The 17366-nt window shown below is 39.3% G+C and overlaps 1 protein-coding gene across 1 annotated transcript in view; it reads left to right on the top strand.

The window, feature by feature from the left end:
* LOC107982888 (phospholipase A2 inhibitor and Ly6/PLAUR domain-containing protein) overlaps nt 1–17366 on the top strand; it is a 30577-nt gene that overhangs the window by 12140 nt on the left and 1071 nt on the right. Inside the window, exons 2-4 of the mRNA XM_016993868.2 lie at nt 2863–2979; nt 4749–4904; nt 13432–13572. Of these exons, the coding sequence (XP_016849357.1) occupies nt 2863–2979; nt 4749–4904; nt 13432–13572 (414 nt within the window). The remainder of the gene's footprint in view (nt 1–2862; nt 2980–4748; nt 4905–13431; nt 13573–17366) is intronic.

Below are 17366 nucleotides of genomic sequence, written 5' to 3'. Positions count from 1 at the left end.
CTCTATAATTATATATACTAATTTCACATATGCATTTCCTCCTGAAACGTTTGCAAATCCTCTCTCTATATATGTGCATTTCCCTTCAGCAATATTTGTAAGCCCTATATATTTATGTTTATATCTATCTAGAAATCTGTGTGTGTGTGTGTGTGTGTGTGTGCGTGCATTTCCCCTGCAATGTTTGCAAGCCCTACATATGAATATAAATATGTAGGGCTTGCAAATATTGCAGGGGAAATGCATGCGTGCGCGCGCACACACACACACACACACACACACACACACATCATATATATCTATCTAGACATCTCTCTATATATAGATAATTATATCTGTATAGGATTTGCAAAGACTTGCAAACATGTGAGGGGGAAATTCATATATAAAATTAATGTATATAGATAAATAGATAGATACAAATATAGGGATTGCAAAGGCTTGCAGGGGGAAATGCCTATCTGTCTGTACCAGAGATTAACAAATATTTCAGGGGAAAATGCTTTTATAAGATTAATGGGTATATATATATTCTTCCTGACTTGCAAGGTCTTTTTTCTCTTTTCAAAACATTCCCTTGGTTAAGAGCGAAGGAGGCTTTGGAAAAGTAAACACTGATAAGGGAGGGTAAGATGAGAGATAAATATATAATATATTGCAATCAACAGCCTCCAGGCTCTGCTGCCGGCTTGACCTTGACCAATTATAAGCTGAGGGAGGCTTTTTCAGCTCATAAATAAGGGCTGAAAAACTCGGCTTATCTTCAAGTGTATATGTTATTTGACTGTTTACTGTATGGTATGTTCAGCTTTCAATGGTGTACTAACTGGGGAGCAGGGTGGGGAGGGAGAGAGTTAAAGATATAGAACCTAATCATGCAGGATTCTTTACATAATATATGGACTTGTTATATAACAGTGTTGTGCGATAAGGATCTTAGCGTGGCAATTCCCTGTCCTCAGCTTTACAATGTGTTGCACAAGGAAAAGGGGATGGTGGGGTGAGAATTAATTTCAGCATCTCAAAAATGCTTTTTGTTCTCCTCAAAAGCCCCAGCTGTACCGGCTGGAATAGTAGGGGAGTTTCTCATCCAGATAGGATGGATCTGTGCCTGGCTGCTCTTTCCTTCCTCGAAAGGCACATCAATGACAGCTAGAACATGGAAAGAGTGTGTCACCAGCCACTGAGACCCAAGCACAATTGATCTGTTCCTAGTTCTCCTTCTTCATCAGAGGCCACAGCAATAGCAGATTAATGGTTGTGAATCTTTCATCAGACACTGTGCCTTAGGCACAATATAGCTGTGCCTGGCTGCTCTTCTCTCTCTCAGAGACCACCTTGAGCAGTATGAGGGAAATTCTGGTGCATGTTAAGCAAGACAAAACACTATGACTTGGCTTGATTGGGCATCTGTTAAGAGCTGAGTGCCAAGATTCCTATGAACCTGTTCCTCCTCTCAGTCTTTGCAACCTGTTTGTTTACCTGTCTCTCATTGAGGCCCAAGCCACAATGGTGATATGGAGACAAAGCTGCTGATGTCATTTTCTAGCTGTCTGTTCCTCCTCTAAATGCAATCAAATGATGCAAGAAAAATGGAAGAGAAGGAACAGTAGCAGCTGGTGACAAATTTGGTGAAAGGATAGTTTGAATGAGACAAAGGGCACACCAATTGTTTCTTACCTAAATGCCCTTCAAAACTTGGTGCTGGCACTGTTGCTTAATTTGATGTCAGGAATATAAAGCTGCTCTGCCTTCCCTCCCGTATCCTGTAAACATATAACAATATACACACCCACAATGCTTTACAGTTAATCATGGGTATAATTTTTGATCCTGTCAGGCAAGTTTCTAGTTCAGTAAAATAGATGTAAGGCTTCAGAAGGAACTTTGGTCCCCAGCTATTTACGACCAGACTTTCTCTTCCGCAAAGCACTTGCGTAGATAGAAATTGGGAACTTGGTTATTGTTGCACCTCAGCAGGGTTTCACCTTGCTCACAGCACCCAAGAAGACACCAAGAGTAAAAGTCAAAACAGTTTATTAAAAAAGCATATATAAAAATGGGTAAAACATTATGGAGTAACAAAAGAATAAGATCCAAGTGTCAGTAAAGTAGGCTAAAGTCATAGGCAACAAGCTAGGCTAAACTGTGTACAGAAGATAATCCCCAGGCAGCGTACATGCCAGAATAAGGTGTTAAACTGGAGCATGAAGACAAGATAAATTCAAAGGTTTCAAACTGGAGAATGAAGACAAGATAAATCCAAAACATAAGGCTTAAAACCAGGAGCATAACAGGAACAGAAATCCCAGAAAAATCCATGGAACGGGGAGCCAAAACATGAACATGAAACATATATCTCCAACCCAAACTTGAATGGAGAACAAAGCTAACAATCCTCCTAAGTTTAGTGATGTTGGCAGATCTAAAATCCTCTCACAGGAGTCTCTGCTTTAAGGGCTGCAAAACATGAACACATTCTTCTGTACCCCTCACTTGTCCCTATCTCTTCCACGAAGTCTCTCACTTCTTCTGCACCTAATTCCTTCCTCCCTCAGAGCCAGCTGGGAATGTTTATCTAACTCTACTGTTCCCTCAGATGAGTTCATGTTTTCTCGGCTGCAGTTACTAGGTGAAAGCTTACCTCCCTGACTGCTGGATTCCAAAACATCAGTACTTTCACACGGTTGCTCCAATAGCATCTCCTGTCCAGCAGTATCTGACTCTAGCATTCCCCCGGCTCTGACACTGTATCTCCCAATCTCCCAGGCCCTGCCACCACAAACCCCTCATCGTCATCAGGCTGAAACACAACAGTTATGACACTCTTTTTGTCTCCTTTTTCCTTTTTTTCATCCTCAGGGACTGCTCTGCAATGTGAGGTTTGCACAGGTCTTGGCCAAAACTGTACTGGGGAGTTGGAAACATGTCCTCCAAATCATGATTTTTGTGCCACCACTATGTTTGCAACTGAAAGGGGTAAGCATCACAGGAAAATGCACTTTCCTTTATAGTTACTGTCTAGTTTATAGAATCAAGAATATGGTGCTCTGGTTTTGTAGCTGCAGAATGGAGGAAGCGTACTGTAGGTTCTGTGGGCAGCAAACTGCTTAATGTCCCTCTCCATCATGGCATCGTCTTTGTAATACAGTGTTCCCTCACTTATTGCTGGGGTTATGTTCCAGGACCACCCACAATAAGTGAAAATCCGTAAAGTAGGGATACTATATTTATTTCAATATTTATACATTATTTTAGTAGTTATAGACTATTTTAAGTCTTTATCAACCAACTGATAATTATCAACCAGCTTCTCCTTCCTCCCTTCCTTAGGCTGTAAATTGTAATTTTTTATGATATTTTATAGTCTTTTAGAGTCAATTGAAAAACCACGAAATAGCAAATTTGCGAAAAGCGAACCACGATGTTGTGAGGGAACACAGTATTCCTGCATTTGATAAGTTAAATTTATGATGGACTTTTAGCTTCCATACTATTGTTATATTCAGAAAGTTTTTCAACTTTGTATATCATTGCAGTTATTGTTGCGTAGTTTCCAACTCATGACAGTCCTAAGATGAATCTACTCCAGGGTTTTGTTGAAATGATTGTTGAGATTTGTGCTCTTTAGAGGCATTGTATTTGGTCAAGATCAATGAGTTTCCACGCCTAAGAATGGATTTGAACTGTAGCCTCCTGGAATTATAGTCCAGCACTCAAACACACTGACTCTAAATGTAGTTGACCCTCTTCATTGTAGATTTGACATTTGCAGATGTAATTATTCATGGATTTGATTAGTTAATAAGTTCAGGAGAATTCTATGGTCAAGATCTGATTAAAGTTGATCACAGACCTAGAGATTCCGCGAGAGGTGTTCTCTCCCGTAAAAAATCACGAATCAAGGAATATGAAAGGCATTGCAGACCAACTCAACCAGAGAAGTCAGCCATAGCAGAGCACTTGATGAACCAACTTGGACACAGCATATTATTTGAGAACACAAAAATGCTGGACCACTCTCACAGCCACCATGTCAGACTATACAGAAAAGCCATTGAAATCCACAAGCATGTGGACAATTTCAACAGAAAGGAGGAAACCATGAAAATGAACACAATCTGGCTATCAATATTTTTTTTAAAAAAAAATCTAAAATCAGGGCAGTAAATAAAGAACAACACTCTGAAAACAGGGGAATTCCAGACAGGAAACAATCAGGGTCAGCTAACACCTCCCAACAAAATATTCCCCCAGGCAGGAAGCAACCTGACTTTGAAGTTGCAAGACTATTCAATGCTTATCAAAGTCACCAACTGCAACATTCACACTTGCCTCCAACAGACAAGAGTTCTTTCTCCCACCCTGGACATTCCACAGATATATAAACCTAATTTGCCTAGTTTCCAACAGACTTCACAACCTCTGGGGATGCCTGCTATAGATGTGGGTGAAATGTCAGGAGATAATGCTTTTGGAACATAGCCATGCAGCCCAAAAAAAATCACAGCAACCCAAAAAATCAGTTTTTAGATGTACGTTTTTCCACTTTCTTGGGGGTTATTCACCCTCAAATACAATATTATTGCAGTGTATTCTTTGTCTTGGTACACAACTTTGGCAGAGCAATGAACAATTTTGTACTCTTAAGATTTCCTAGACCATGAGGAACACAATTTCAAATACATTATTTGCTTCCGTACATCATCATGTGCTGGAAAATTTCTCTCACTTTCTTACCCTTGCAGAAGAAATAAAGGTTCATGGACTGGTTAAGAACTGTGTTCCCTTTGCTGTCTGTCAAACTGGCTCTGCTGATATTAACCTGGGCAAAAAAGGAAGATCGAGGACAAGTGTTTTCTGCTGTCAAGGCGATGCTTGCAATACAGCTTCTTCAGCCGAATGTAAGTGATGATCAATCTCTGCTTTAACCTTTTGGTCTTTTTGCACATTCTATTGCATAGCTTTCCAAACTGTCTTGCAACACGTCCGTATGCACATTGTGTAGGTATGTTGTGTGACATAATGAGGAATGACAAAAATCCTGGAAATGTATGTTATTATTATGTTGTTATCTTACAAATCGTATATTTTAAAAAAAAATATTAATGAAAGGTTTTAATGAGATATGTTGTGGCCATATCCATGTAATTATTACAAGTTATGTATGTGTCGATATCTCTTATTAGTGGCCTGCTAGTAGAACTGAATTACTGTGTTGTGAAATGATGCATGTCTAAAGTATATGTCACCAACACAAAATGTTTTGAAAGTTCTATCCTACTGAATCAGACTTTGAGGGAGTTGTGGTTTTTTAAATCACAGTTTGCAACGCATGCATCAAATACAAGGCCCACAGGCCAAATGTAGCCCACGAGACTTTCGATGCCAGGGCAACATAGTTACATTTATACAGTCTTACAATTACAAATGGCCTTTTGAAGACAAGCATAAGACTCATATAGTCCTCAGTGAAAATGAGTTTGATACCCCTGGTTTACAAGGTCTCCAGCTGGCATAACCACAAAAGCAACTTTTCCAAGCTCTCCTTTACACTACACTTGTATATACAAATGTGCATGTATATATATATATATAAACATATATACGTACACACTCACATCTGCTTCCTAGAGCATGTACAACAGATTTGAATTGAAGGAAAAGAGATTCTACCTAAACATTAGGAAAAAAACTTATGGATGGTAAGAGCTGGATGTTTTTACGCAGAGCCCATCTGTCAGGAGTGCTTTGATTGTGTATTCCTGCATAGCACAATAGGGGCGGACTAGATGGCCAATGTGGTCTCTTCCAACTTCATGATTCTGATTCTATGTATGGTTAGGTCAGTCTCAACATTATGTTATTCCATATAACAGGACTGCATGATCTGAGATACACACTACATACTGCATGCTGGAACTCTGTGATTCTGTCAAGTTTCATTGGTAAAAAACACACAACACAGCTCTCTTAAAAGATTTATTGAATTGATTTTACAATCAAGCAAGCCATCCTTGGCATCCTCATTGAGCTCTCTAGTTTCCAGGAAATAAACAACTGTAGCCAATGTGTTAAGGATTGTAGATGATGTTAAATAGAAGCTCTTACATCCACCTGTGAACCAAAGTCACCCTGCAGGGTAATGATGTGCCACTCAGTTTTGTAAAACAATTAACAGGAACTTTACTGACTTCAAAATGATCAAACAGAGCAATAATATTTACAATAGTCTCTCTGATTGCTTACCAAGAACAGTAGGAATAAATAGTCCTTTTAAAGTCCATAAAATTTCCACAGTGCCTTAGAAATATCAAGGCCTCAGAGAGCAGGCAGCCATCTTCTCTCCTGGCTGTATATCAGTCAGCTTACACCCACTCACTCTGAGGTGAAAACCTGCTCAAACAGTTCCTCAGTAGCATGGCAGAGAAATTGACCAATCAAATTCCTAGCTGTTTGCAGGCTCAGCCAATCAGCTTCTTACACATACTTTTCCAGTTAACCCATCCATAATGGTGTCTTTACAAACCACAACACAATTGACATAAATATGGTACAAACATACCTGGCTGTGTGTATGTATGAGTTGCTTAAGAAATACTGTACTAGGCAATTTCCCTTCCACTGTTACCGAAAGTGTTGGAAAGTCCTCTTCACAAATTACGGCTATTGTCTGCCACCCCAATACATTTTCGAATGATCTAAATCTTCAGCATAAAGTTGCATGCCCACATATTCATAAATACTCAGCCCACATGCATTCCAACATGTGGACATCAGGAAATGCTCACCATACATGTGAAGAAGAATTATGACATGAGAAAAGTGGCAGTGTTCTCGTGCTGTGAGTTTGGACCACACTGCTGACCTGTGGCAGCCACTGACCACTCTTTTATCCTGTGCTCAGTATTTTTTGAGATATTGCAGCAGGGATGGGGAACTTTCTATTTGTACTTCTCTGAGGATTTTAAAACAGTCTATGTGTTTTTTGACTGCCTATAGCATACTCACCAACTGTTCCGATTTAGCAGAAACAGTCCTGAATCATCCTTTCTTTCCACCTACCACTTTCCCATTTTGCCCTCAGCTTGAGTTTCTCAGATGTTGCTTGACTATAGTAGAGATTCAACTCTTCCTGAAAGCAATTGGACATACTAATGGTCACCATGCTTTCTGCTTTTACTGTTATCAAAAGACTTGCACTCCAAAGCTGGAAAATCGCCTATTAACAATTTGATGGCCCATTCAGATCTCAATGCGTTAACCATGAATTCAGTATTTTGTAGATTCTAGTTTTAAGAAAATATGGTCAGGTTAATATGTATACACATGCTGTACTATAGACTTCTTGGTTTCTCCCTCTTTTTCTTTTATCCTTCCTTTTTAATCATACTTAAAAATCGAATAAAGGGTATTGTTCTGCCTCCATGCTTAATTAAATGAACTGGAAGGACTCATAGCACGAAGGACAGATTGGAGACTGTAGTTGTGAAACAAAATATTTTATTAATAGACAAAATTGATCTCTTTTCCTCTTGATGCCACTATGAAGTCTCTTGTGAGGAAAGAAATCTTTGAGTCTATGCAGTTCTGGATAGATATTGCCACAGAGTATAAAGTCTTGTTATGACTGGATTCTTTGTATCTTTGAGATGACTTCAATGCAGTGTTGTTGACATGGCTTTCTCTATCGCTGTAGTCTATGGCTTTTTAATCTAATTTGGGTACAGTTCCAACGTGACGTGAATTTCTGTGATCCTTTTACTTCCTACACTTCCTTCCAGTGCTTCACCAACTGACAAATTCTAACTGACAAAAATAACTGCCATTTCAGGCTGGCAGGAGCCAAGGCTAAGCTCCGCCCCTTTGGAACCTTAAAGAGACAGGGCAGCAGGTAATGTTTTGCCTGCTCGTGGCATGACACTCCCCACCTAAAACTTATCAATAAGTTTTACCCCCTTATTAATAACAAATAACTAATACAAACTATCAACTAATCTAAAACAAACTATAACTGTTCTAACTCGTAGATTCATCATCCCTTGGACTTTCTCTGGTGTTTCATCCTTCAGCTCTCCTACAATCTCTGCAGATTGATCTGGATGAAATGGCGGGATGAAGTATGTGGTTGGCCTTCCAAAGTCCAACACTTTGATGACCTTGTGATCCTCCTTCATGTGGACTAAATCCTCTTCGGTCAAAGCTTACCTTTAATTCTGGAACATGGAAAACAAACCTGTCCTCTGCGACGCTGCAACACCCGTTCAGGCTCCCCTGGACTGGTACAAGCTCTTGTCTCAACTCCAACACCTTCGCTCTCTGCTGGGCACTCTTTCGAAAGCTCCGCTGATCCTGGCACTGCTGCTTCACTCCATTTAGCTGTTGCTGCAGTTTGGTTACAACTGCTGCTATCTTCTTTAGCTTCTCTTCAGAATATGAAGGCTTTATTTGAAGATCAGCAACCTGCTGTTCTTTGACCAATAGCCTTTTACTAGATAATTGTTTCTGCTCTTTTAGCTGACCATGAGCTTCTTCAAGTTGATACTTTGTCTCCGAAGGTTTTTGAAGTTCTTGCTCATATACAGCAACTTCTCGGGGTTCTTTGGCAAGTTCAGCTCTTAATCGATTGGTGGTAGCCTGTGAGGTCATATATTCTGCTTGCAAATGATTACACATATCTGAGACATCAGAGTGGAAGTTTGTATGACTCACTATCATTTGTGATAATGCAGGATCACTTCCAGTGTTCTTGTGGCCATCTATATTATGCTCACTGTCCTTTTGAAGTTGTACTTGGCTATGATTTAGACAATTAAAAGTCTCTTTGTGATCAGTCATCCATTCTTCTTTGGTAACCTTTGCTGGTAGGGCGAAAATGTCGACACCAACATTGGTGGGTGGTTGCACTATTGGAGATATCATTGCAGCATCTATAGCTTGCTGTACAGACTCTTGAGCTTCCAGATGGTCAAAAGGTATATCTGATTCTACCCTCTGAGTTGAGGAATTGGTTTGAAATGCAGTCTGCGATGTGGACATATCTTCAATTTCATCTTCTTTTATGACAGACTTTGAAGCACTAGGCTGCTCTGAACTTCTATTATCAGTATGATTGTTTTCTTCATATTTGATAATATATGACTTGCCTGCTGGTTCTGGGGCGCTAACACTGTTTGCATGTGAGAGGAAACCTACAAGAAGTTCCTTCTGTTGATTATTTTCTTTGGACAAAACTATTAGGTTGTCATGATCTGTAGTCCTAACTACTGAAGATTCTAAACTCTCGGTGTTTTGGAAACGTATTTGGATGTGATTCAAACAATCTAACATCTGTGTAGGACGTCCATTTGGCATGAAGCCTGTGCAAAAGGTTCGAGCATGAGAAGGCAACCTTTTGCGGTTTAAACATACTGGACCTAGGATAGTCCAGCCTATCTCTAGTTCTTGAGCTATTGGTGCTCCTGGTCGACCTTTTATTTGCTTTTTAACTGAAAACAAGTCTGGACAGTCTATACCAATAAGCAAAAGAATCTTTGCGCCAGGGTCGAACCTTGGTAACTTATGTGCCATGGATCTTAGGTGTGCATGACTCATAGCTATTTCTCTCGTAGGAATTTGTCTTTCATCTTTAGGTATATTTTGACATTCTACGAACGCTGGTAACCTAAATTGTTTCATGCCATCAATAGTTTGGAGGACGAATCCAGATGCTACTCTCCCCACCATGACCTGATCTCCACCACAAGTAGTCATAACGTATTCTACCTCTTTTGATTGAATTTGAAAGATGTTAAAGAATTCAGGTGTTGCTAGGGAGGTGTCACTTTGAGAATCTAAGGCAACGTACATGCGTTTAACTTGATCTGGAGAGTTTTCAGGGTAGACATCTACCAAGCAAATAGGATGACATGTTCGTTCTTTTCCTGCTTCTCCACACAAAGCTGTGCAAGTTGATGTTGCTATCTTAATCTCCTTAGGTTGTGGTGTTTCCACAAGAATACATTCTGACTTTTCAGAGTTCTTTTCTTTCTGATGAGGTGTTGTTTCGCGATGTAGTGCAGAGCAGTGTTTTTCACTAAAGCATTCTTGACATTTCACTTTTCTCCTGCACTCCTTGGCTATGTGGTTTCTAAAAGTACCACATTTAAAACAAAGTCTTTGATCTCTGGCAAAGGTTAAACGCTCTTCATAAGGTTTGCTCCTGAATTCTTTGCAGTTATTCAGATCATGTGCTATTTGGTGTACTGGACATATTACTCCTGCTGATGTCTTTGTGTGATGTTCAACTGATTTGACCTTGGTTTCAGTTTTTCTAACTGTGACTTGTGGTTTGCTTTTGGTTTCTATGAAATGTTTCCTATCCTTTTTATTACTTTGATATAAAAGAGGGAACCCCGTTTGCAAATCATTCTTCTCTCTAGCTGATCTTAAGAGAAACTTCACTAAATGTGTAAATGGTGGGTATTTCCGTTGATGAGTTTCTTTATAAGAGAAAACTTCCCGGCCCCATACCTCCTTCAGTGAGAAAGGCAGTTTATCAATAATCTCTTGTTGTGTTAAATATTGATCTAAACATGCAAGCCCTGGTAAATCTGGATTTCCCTTAGCTGCCTCCAATTCTTCAAGCAAATCTGCATAATCCCATAATTTCTCATATTCCCCTTTTGTAAATGCAGGAAACGATTTAAGCTTTTGCAGAAGCAACGTTTCTATCTGTGCAGATGATCCATAACGTTCATTGAGACGGTCCCACACTCGATTTAAGGCTGCATGTGGGTTATTTATGTTTGCTGCATAAATTCTCTTCACCTGTATGGAAGAAGCAGGTCCCAACCAAGCGATCAATAAATTTAACTCTTCCTCTACAGGCAATTTTAGTTGCTTGAGAGCTGACTGAAATGTATTCTTCCACAACATATAATCCTCTGGCTTATCAGAGAATTTCTGAATGCCTCTGTCTGCTAAGTCCCTTCTTGGGTTTCTGTAGGAGGTGTAATTTAAAATATCAAGTGGGACTGAGGACTGTTGCAAAGTTGGTTCAGAGTTAGTTTGGATCTGGGGGTTTTCTGGAACCCAACTAGCTGCTTTGGGATTGAGACTGAATGCAGTTGTTGGCATTGTGTAGTTTGACTGTATTGAGTCCTGTGTGTCTACTGGAAAACTGTGCTCTAACTTGGTTTGAGATATATCATGCAATGGAACTGCTGCTTGACTTGCTACTTCTGCATACGGCAAATAATGTTCTTTGGGTGCAGAAACCTCTATAATTTCTGGTTGTGATACAAAAGAATTATTTGCTACTGCACTTTCTCTTGTTAGCACAGGAGGGGCTGCAATATTGATAATTTGGGTATTTAAATAAGAATCCACTTTTGTGACAGGATCTTCTGTTGTAACATCTGGAGGGAATGTATTTCCTAAGAGACCTTGCTCTAGGACTGAGGCCTTTACTTGTAACACCTCAGCCTTTGCAACCTGTGCTAACGTTGCTAGAGCAGCTTCAGTTTTAACTTGACGGGCCTTATTTTCTGCATCCATACCTGCTTGCTTGGCGGCAGCTGCGGCATCCAGTTCTGCCTTCTCTGCAACAATTTGCTGTCTTTTCTTAAGAAACTCTATTTGTTTTACTGCGGCAGCTGCCTCGGCCCTAGCCTTTATGACCAGACTAAGGGATTGGCCAGAAGAACCACTATGAACAGAAGTCCCTCTTGTTCTTTCTGTTCTATGGGATGTGTGAGATGATCTTGATTTGCCTGCTAATGTACACACAGACCTGTTTGACTTTGTATCTGTGTCTTTACTAAACATGTGTTGCACTTGTTCTTCATCAACAGTTTCCATAAGGGAGGCAGGATCTTCTTCTGCCTGACCTTCTGATATTTTGTTAGATAAATCATTCATGATAGTATCAAATTCTAGTTCCCTTCTCTCTCTCTCTGACAACATTTCTTCCTTATTTATTAAAGATTCTGAAGTTTTCATATGCTCAAGCAAAGAGATTATATTATCTGAATATGTTATCCATTCACAGTATTGATGTTGTAATCTTTCCTTACAATCTAATATTTCTTTCTGCTGCCTGAAGCGATGGCTTGCTTGACTCATATCTAAAATTCTCTGCCATGACTTCTGATATTTAGGTTTCAAGGAATCTAGTTTATCTTGCCAGAAGGACAACATTTTTGAGGTAGGTTTAGATATCCTGCTCTTTTGTGAGGAAGAAGCAGACATCTTTAAGTCTTCTGAAGTTTGTGTCACTTTATATTAGACTGAATTGCTTTTGGACAGAAAGGACTGAATAGCCTATTCTCCGTTACTTTGGAATGTAGGTCTTTTATTCTCCTGTTGCTGTCCGTTACTAATAGTCCCTTAAATAAAGTGATCACTAACTTTTAAGATTCTCAGTCCTTTTACTGAGACTTAAAGCTTTTTAGACTTAAAAATAACTATTGTGGTCCTGAAAGCCACATTTTCCTCCGAAAGGGCTTCCCTCAGGTTCCTTCAAAATGGCGCTGCCCTCTATGACTGCACTCTCTCTACAGTCAAAATGGCTGCTTAACTCCTTCTTCTTCTGAGGTAGTTTTCACTTCTCCTCAGGAAGGTCAAAAGAAAGAAATCAACTGCTACTTGGGAAGCTTAAAGAAAATACACTTTTACTGGGGAAGCTCAAAGGAAAATAAATTCACTTTTATTCAGGAAGCTTGAAGGAAAGAAATTCACTTTTACTTGGGAAGGTCAAAGGAAAGAAATTCACTTTTACTTGGGAAGGTCAAAGGAAAGAAATTCACTTTTACTTGGGAAGGTCAAAGGAAAGAAATTCACTTTTACTTGGGAAGGTCAAAGGAAAGAAATTCACTGTTCTGCCTCCATGCTTAATTAAATGAACTGGAAGGACTCATAGCACGAAGGACAGATTGGAGACTGTAGTTGTGAAACAAAATATTTTATTAATAGACAAAATTGATCTCTTTTCCTCTTGATGCCACTATGAAGTCTCTTGTGAGGAAAGAAATCTTTGAGTCTATGCAGTTCTGGATAGATATTGCCACAGAGTATAAAGTCTTGTTATGACTGGATTCTTTGTATCTTTGAGATGACTTCAATGCAGTGTTGTTGACATGGCTTTCTCTATCGCTGTAGTCTATGGCTTTTTAATCTAATTTGGGTACAGTTCCAACGTGACGTGAATTTCTGTGATCCTTTTACTTCCTACACTTCCTTCCAGTGCTTCACCAACTGACAAATTCTAACTGACAAAAATAACTGCCATTTCAGGCTGGCAGGAGCCAAGGCTAAGCTCCGCCCCTTTGGAACCTTAAAGAGACAGGGCAGCAGGTAATGTTTTGCCTGCTCGTGGCATGACAGGTATATTTAAGAATGTACTTAACACAGGATCATTCCCAGAAGCTGACTTTCTCTTTGTTTGTTTAGTGCCACTTGTAGATACCAAACTCAATGGTCTACGATGCCCAGCCTGCTATGCTTCATTTTCTGAGTCATGCGGTGATGATACGGTTGACTGTGTTGGATCAGAGTCTCATTGCCTTGATTTGGCTGGATATGTATATACAGGTAATGCATTTTGCACACAAGCAAGCTTGTAATTTGTGTTCTTCCCAGCTTCAGTAATTACACCTATAACAGATTTGTAGTTCAGATTTATGACTATTATACAAAGGAAGAAATAAAGAACCACCTGTCGCATCTTGTGATACCCATCTTAATAACTTTGCTATAGGAATCTGAGGCAGAAGTATTTTACTTTTTGTTTGTGATTCTGCAATAACGTTTAATATTGTATCATATATCATAATGTGTATTGCAAAATAATATCTCAAAGCACTTTTCATGCAACACCAAGAAAGAGTGGGCTGAATTTCACCAAATGAAAAGGGAAACAATGTTTTGATTAAGGTGGAATGGAAGAGAGCCAGCATGGGGTCGTGGTTTAAGCACTGGACTATTTAATGTCAAATCCCTGCTTGGCCATGGAAACTTACTGGGTGACCTTGGATAAGTTACTATATATACTCAAAGATAAGCCAAGTTTTTCAGCCCTTATTTATGAGCTGAAAAAGCCTCCCCGGCTTATAATCGGGTCAAGGTCAAGGCTGGCAATGGAGCCTGCAGGCTATTGCTTGCAATATGTGATCTATTTCTCTCTTCTCCTCCCTTATCAGTGTGTTTACTTTTGCAAAGCCTCTCTAGCTCTTAATCAAGGGAATGTTTTGAAAAGAGAGACACCCTTGCAAGTCAGGAAGAAGAAAAATATATATTCATTAATCTTATGAAAGCATTTTCCCCTGAAATATTTGTTAAACTCTCCTACAGATATATAGGCATTAACCCTTTGCAAGCTTTTGCAATCTCTATGTACCTTTATATGTGTATCTATCTATATACATTAATTTTATATATGAATTTCCCCTCATATGTTTGCAGGTCTTTGCAAATCCTTTATACATATAGATCCATGTACCTGTGTATCTGTAGCCATACATATACATTATTTTTATATATGAATTTACCTTCATATGTTTGCAAGTCTCTTCAAATATCTATATAAAGAGAGATGTCTGGATAGATATGAATATATTCTTACCTACCTATATTACAGGGGGGAAATGAGCACACAATTATATCTATCTATCTATCTATCTATCTATCTATCTATCTATCTATATATATATATATGGCTTGCAAAAATTGTATGGGAAATGCACACACACACACACACACAGAGGAATTTGCAAATGTTTCAGGGGGAAATGCATATGTGAAATTAGTATCTATAATTATAGATCTATATCTAGCTCTGCATTGTTTATATAACCATTGAATGTTTGCCTGTTATTATGTTGGAAGCCGACCTGAGTCCCCATGGGGAGATAGGGTGGGATCCAAATGAAGTTTTTATTATTATTATTATTATTATTATTATTATTATTATTATTATTAGGTTATTGTTGATACCATATTGTTTTTGTTGCCCCTACTTTTCCACTTATAGAGCTAGTTTATTGCTTTTCTTTGAAATATGGTAAATATTCAAAAACATTTAACCTACTGATGCCTCGATTAATGAAATTTTATTGGTATCTATTTTTATTTTGAAATTTACCCGTAACTGCTGCATTTCCCACCCTCGGCTTATACTCGAGTCAATAAGTTATCCCAGTTTTTTGTGATAAAATTAGGTGCCTTGGCTTATATTCGGGTCGGCTTATACTCAAGTATATACGGTACATTCAGCCCCAGAGGAAGACAAAAGCAAATCCTCTCTGAACAAATTGTACCAAGAGAACCCTATGATAGGTTCACCTTAGATTTGCCATAAGTCAGTAATGACTTACAGGTAGACATCATTATCATTGATGTATCAGATGTCTGCATTTGATTCATCGAGGAGATGGAGGCTGTGAATCCCCGTTAGGTATCTGCATCTGGAAGTAAATTCTATTGGACTCACTGGGGTTTGTTTTACGTAGCCATGATAGGATTACAACTACAGTGAGTCCTTGGTATCCATTGGGGTTCAGTTCCAGTCCCCATACCTTACATGCTCAAATCCCTTTGCAGACAATGCCATAGTAAAACTGAGTCCCTTATATAAAATGGTGAACAACTCACATGACGACCAGAGAGAGCCTGAAGATCTGTGAAATCACGGGAGCCTACAGCAGGGTTTGCTTGGCACATGGCAAAATCAAGATTTGCTTTTTTAGAATTTCTGAATATTTCTGAATATTTTTGAGCCATGGCTGGCTGAATGGGTGGATGCAGAACCTATGAATACAGAGAGCTGATTCTACTAGGGAATCAACCAACTGCCATGGTATTCACATGGAAGGGAGGGTTTTACCGTTGACTTCCAATTCAAGAATGAAATCAATACCTGATATTACAGTATTCCCCTTTAGAGAAACCATCTGAAAGACTGACATTTTGATTTTCCACCACATCCCAGACTGATCATACATTGGAAGCATTATGAGAAATCAAAATGGCAGCTGTGTTCAGAGAAACTCACCATTGTCACCGAATAACATCTGTTGTCCACCATCAATGCCAGCAGGCAATTCCATCAAAAATGACAGGAGCGAAACAGAGTATAATTTCCTTAAGGTTCTCTCAAATTATGGCTTAATAACTGACAAGAGATAAGTGTGAGGGTTTGTAAAAGAAGCACCATGTGATGAGTCAATTGGAAAGGACATGTGGCGACAGCTAATTGGCTGAGCCAGTCAGGAGCCAGGAATCCAATTGGCTGCTGTCTCTAGCTTGGTGCTGATGCAAACAGTTTTAACTGCCACTTTCATCTTGAAGAGGGAGGAGAGCAGCTGTCTGGAAATTGGTCAGGAAGGAAATGGCTGCCATACTCTCCGAAGCCTGATTATTTATAAGGCAAATGAGGCATATTTAAAGGACTGTTTATTCCCTATGTTCTCTGTGTGAATTCAGAAAGACTGATATATACATTGTTGCCCTATTTGAACTTTTGAACTGAAGTAAAGATACTGTTATTTGTTACACAAGCCTGAGTGGCATATTATTATACTGCAGGGTTTATCTTGATTCGGAAACTGTGGTAAAGCTTCTATTTATGTATTTATTTATTTCTACAAACCTCAACACAAAGGAGGTGTTTAAGCTCTCTTCACTTTAATGATAGATACATTAATGTCTAGCAACTTTCCACATAAATGTATGTCCAAAGCTATGTTGCAATTTGGTTACTTTTCTGAATAAGCTTCTAATGTTAGATACCATATGGATTTAGGTAAAGGTAAAGGTTTTCCCCTGACATTAAGTCTAGTCGTATCTGACTCTGGGGGTTGATGCTCATCTCCATTTCTAAACCGGAGAGCTGGCGTTGTCCATAGGTGCCTCCAAGGTCATGTGGCCAGCATGACTGCACGGAGTGTCGTTACCTTCCTGCCGGAGCGGTACCTATTGCTCTACTCACATTTTCATGTTTTCAAACTGCTAGGCTGGCAGAAGCTGGTGCTAACAACGGGAGCTCTCCCCGTTCCCTGGATTTTAACCGCCAACCTTTCAGTCAGCAAGTTCAGCAGCTCAGTGGTTTAACCCGCTGCGCCACCGGAGGCTCCAGCGAATTTAGACAAAGCAAAAAAATATTGTTAACTTGATCCTGGTTGTTTTGTTTCATTGACCCTACTATCTATGGCTTGCTTTCCTTCAAATCTCTGGGAAAACACCTCTGAGTTTTCCTTGCCTAAGAAAACCCTATTAAATTCATGTGATTGCCTTAAGTCAACAGCCAACCTGAAGGCACCCACACTTTGTACTGTTAGCCACTTTGAAGCTTTTTTGTTGAACGGAATATCAATATGAACACAGAAAAC

The sequence above is a fragment of the Anolis carolinensis genome, chromosome 5, assembly GCF_035594765.1.
Source record: "Anolis carolinensis isolate JA03-04 chromosome 5, rAnoCar3.1.pri, whole genome shotgun sequence".
Classification (NCBI taxonomy): Eukaryota; Metazoa; Chordata; class Lepidosauria; order Squamata; family Dactyloidae; genus Anolis; species Anolis carolinensis.
The sequence above is the reverse complement of the archived record's forward strand: the minus strand, read 5'-3'. Positions and strand labels throughout refer to the sequence as shown.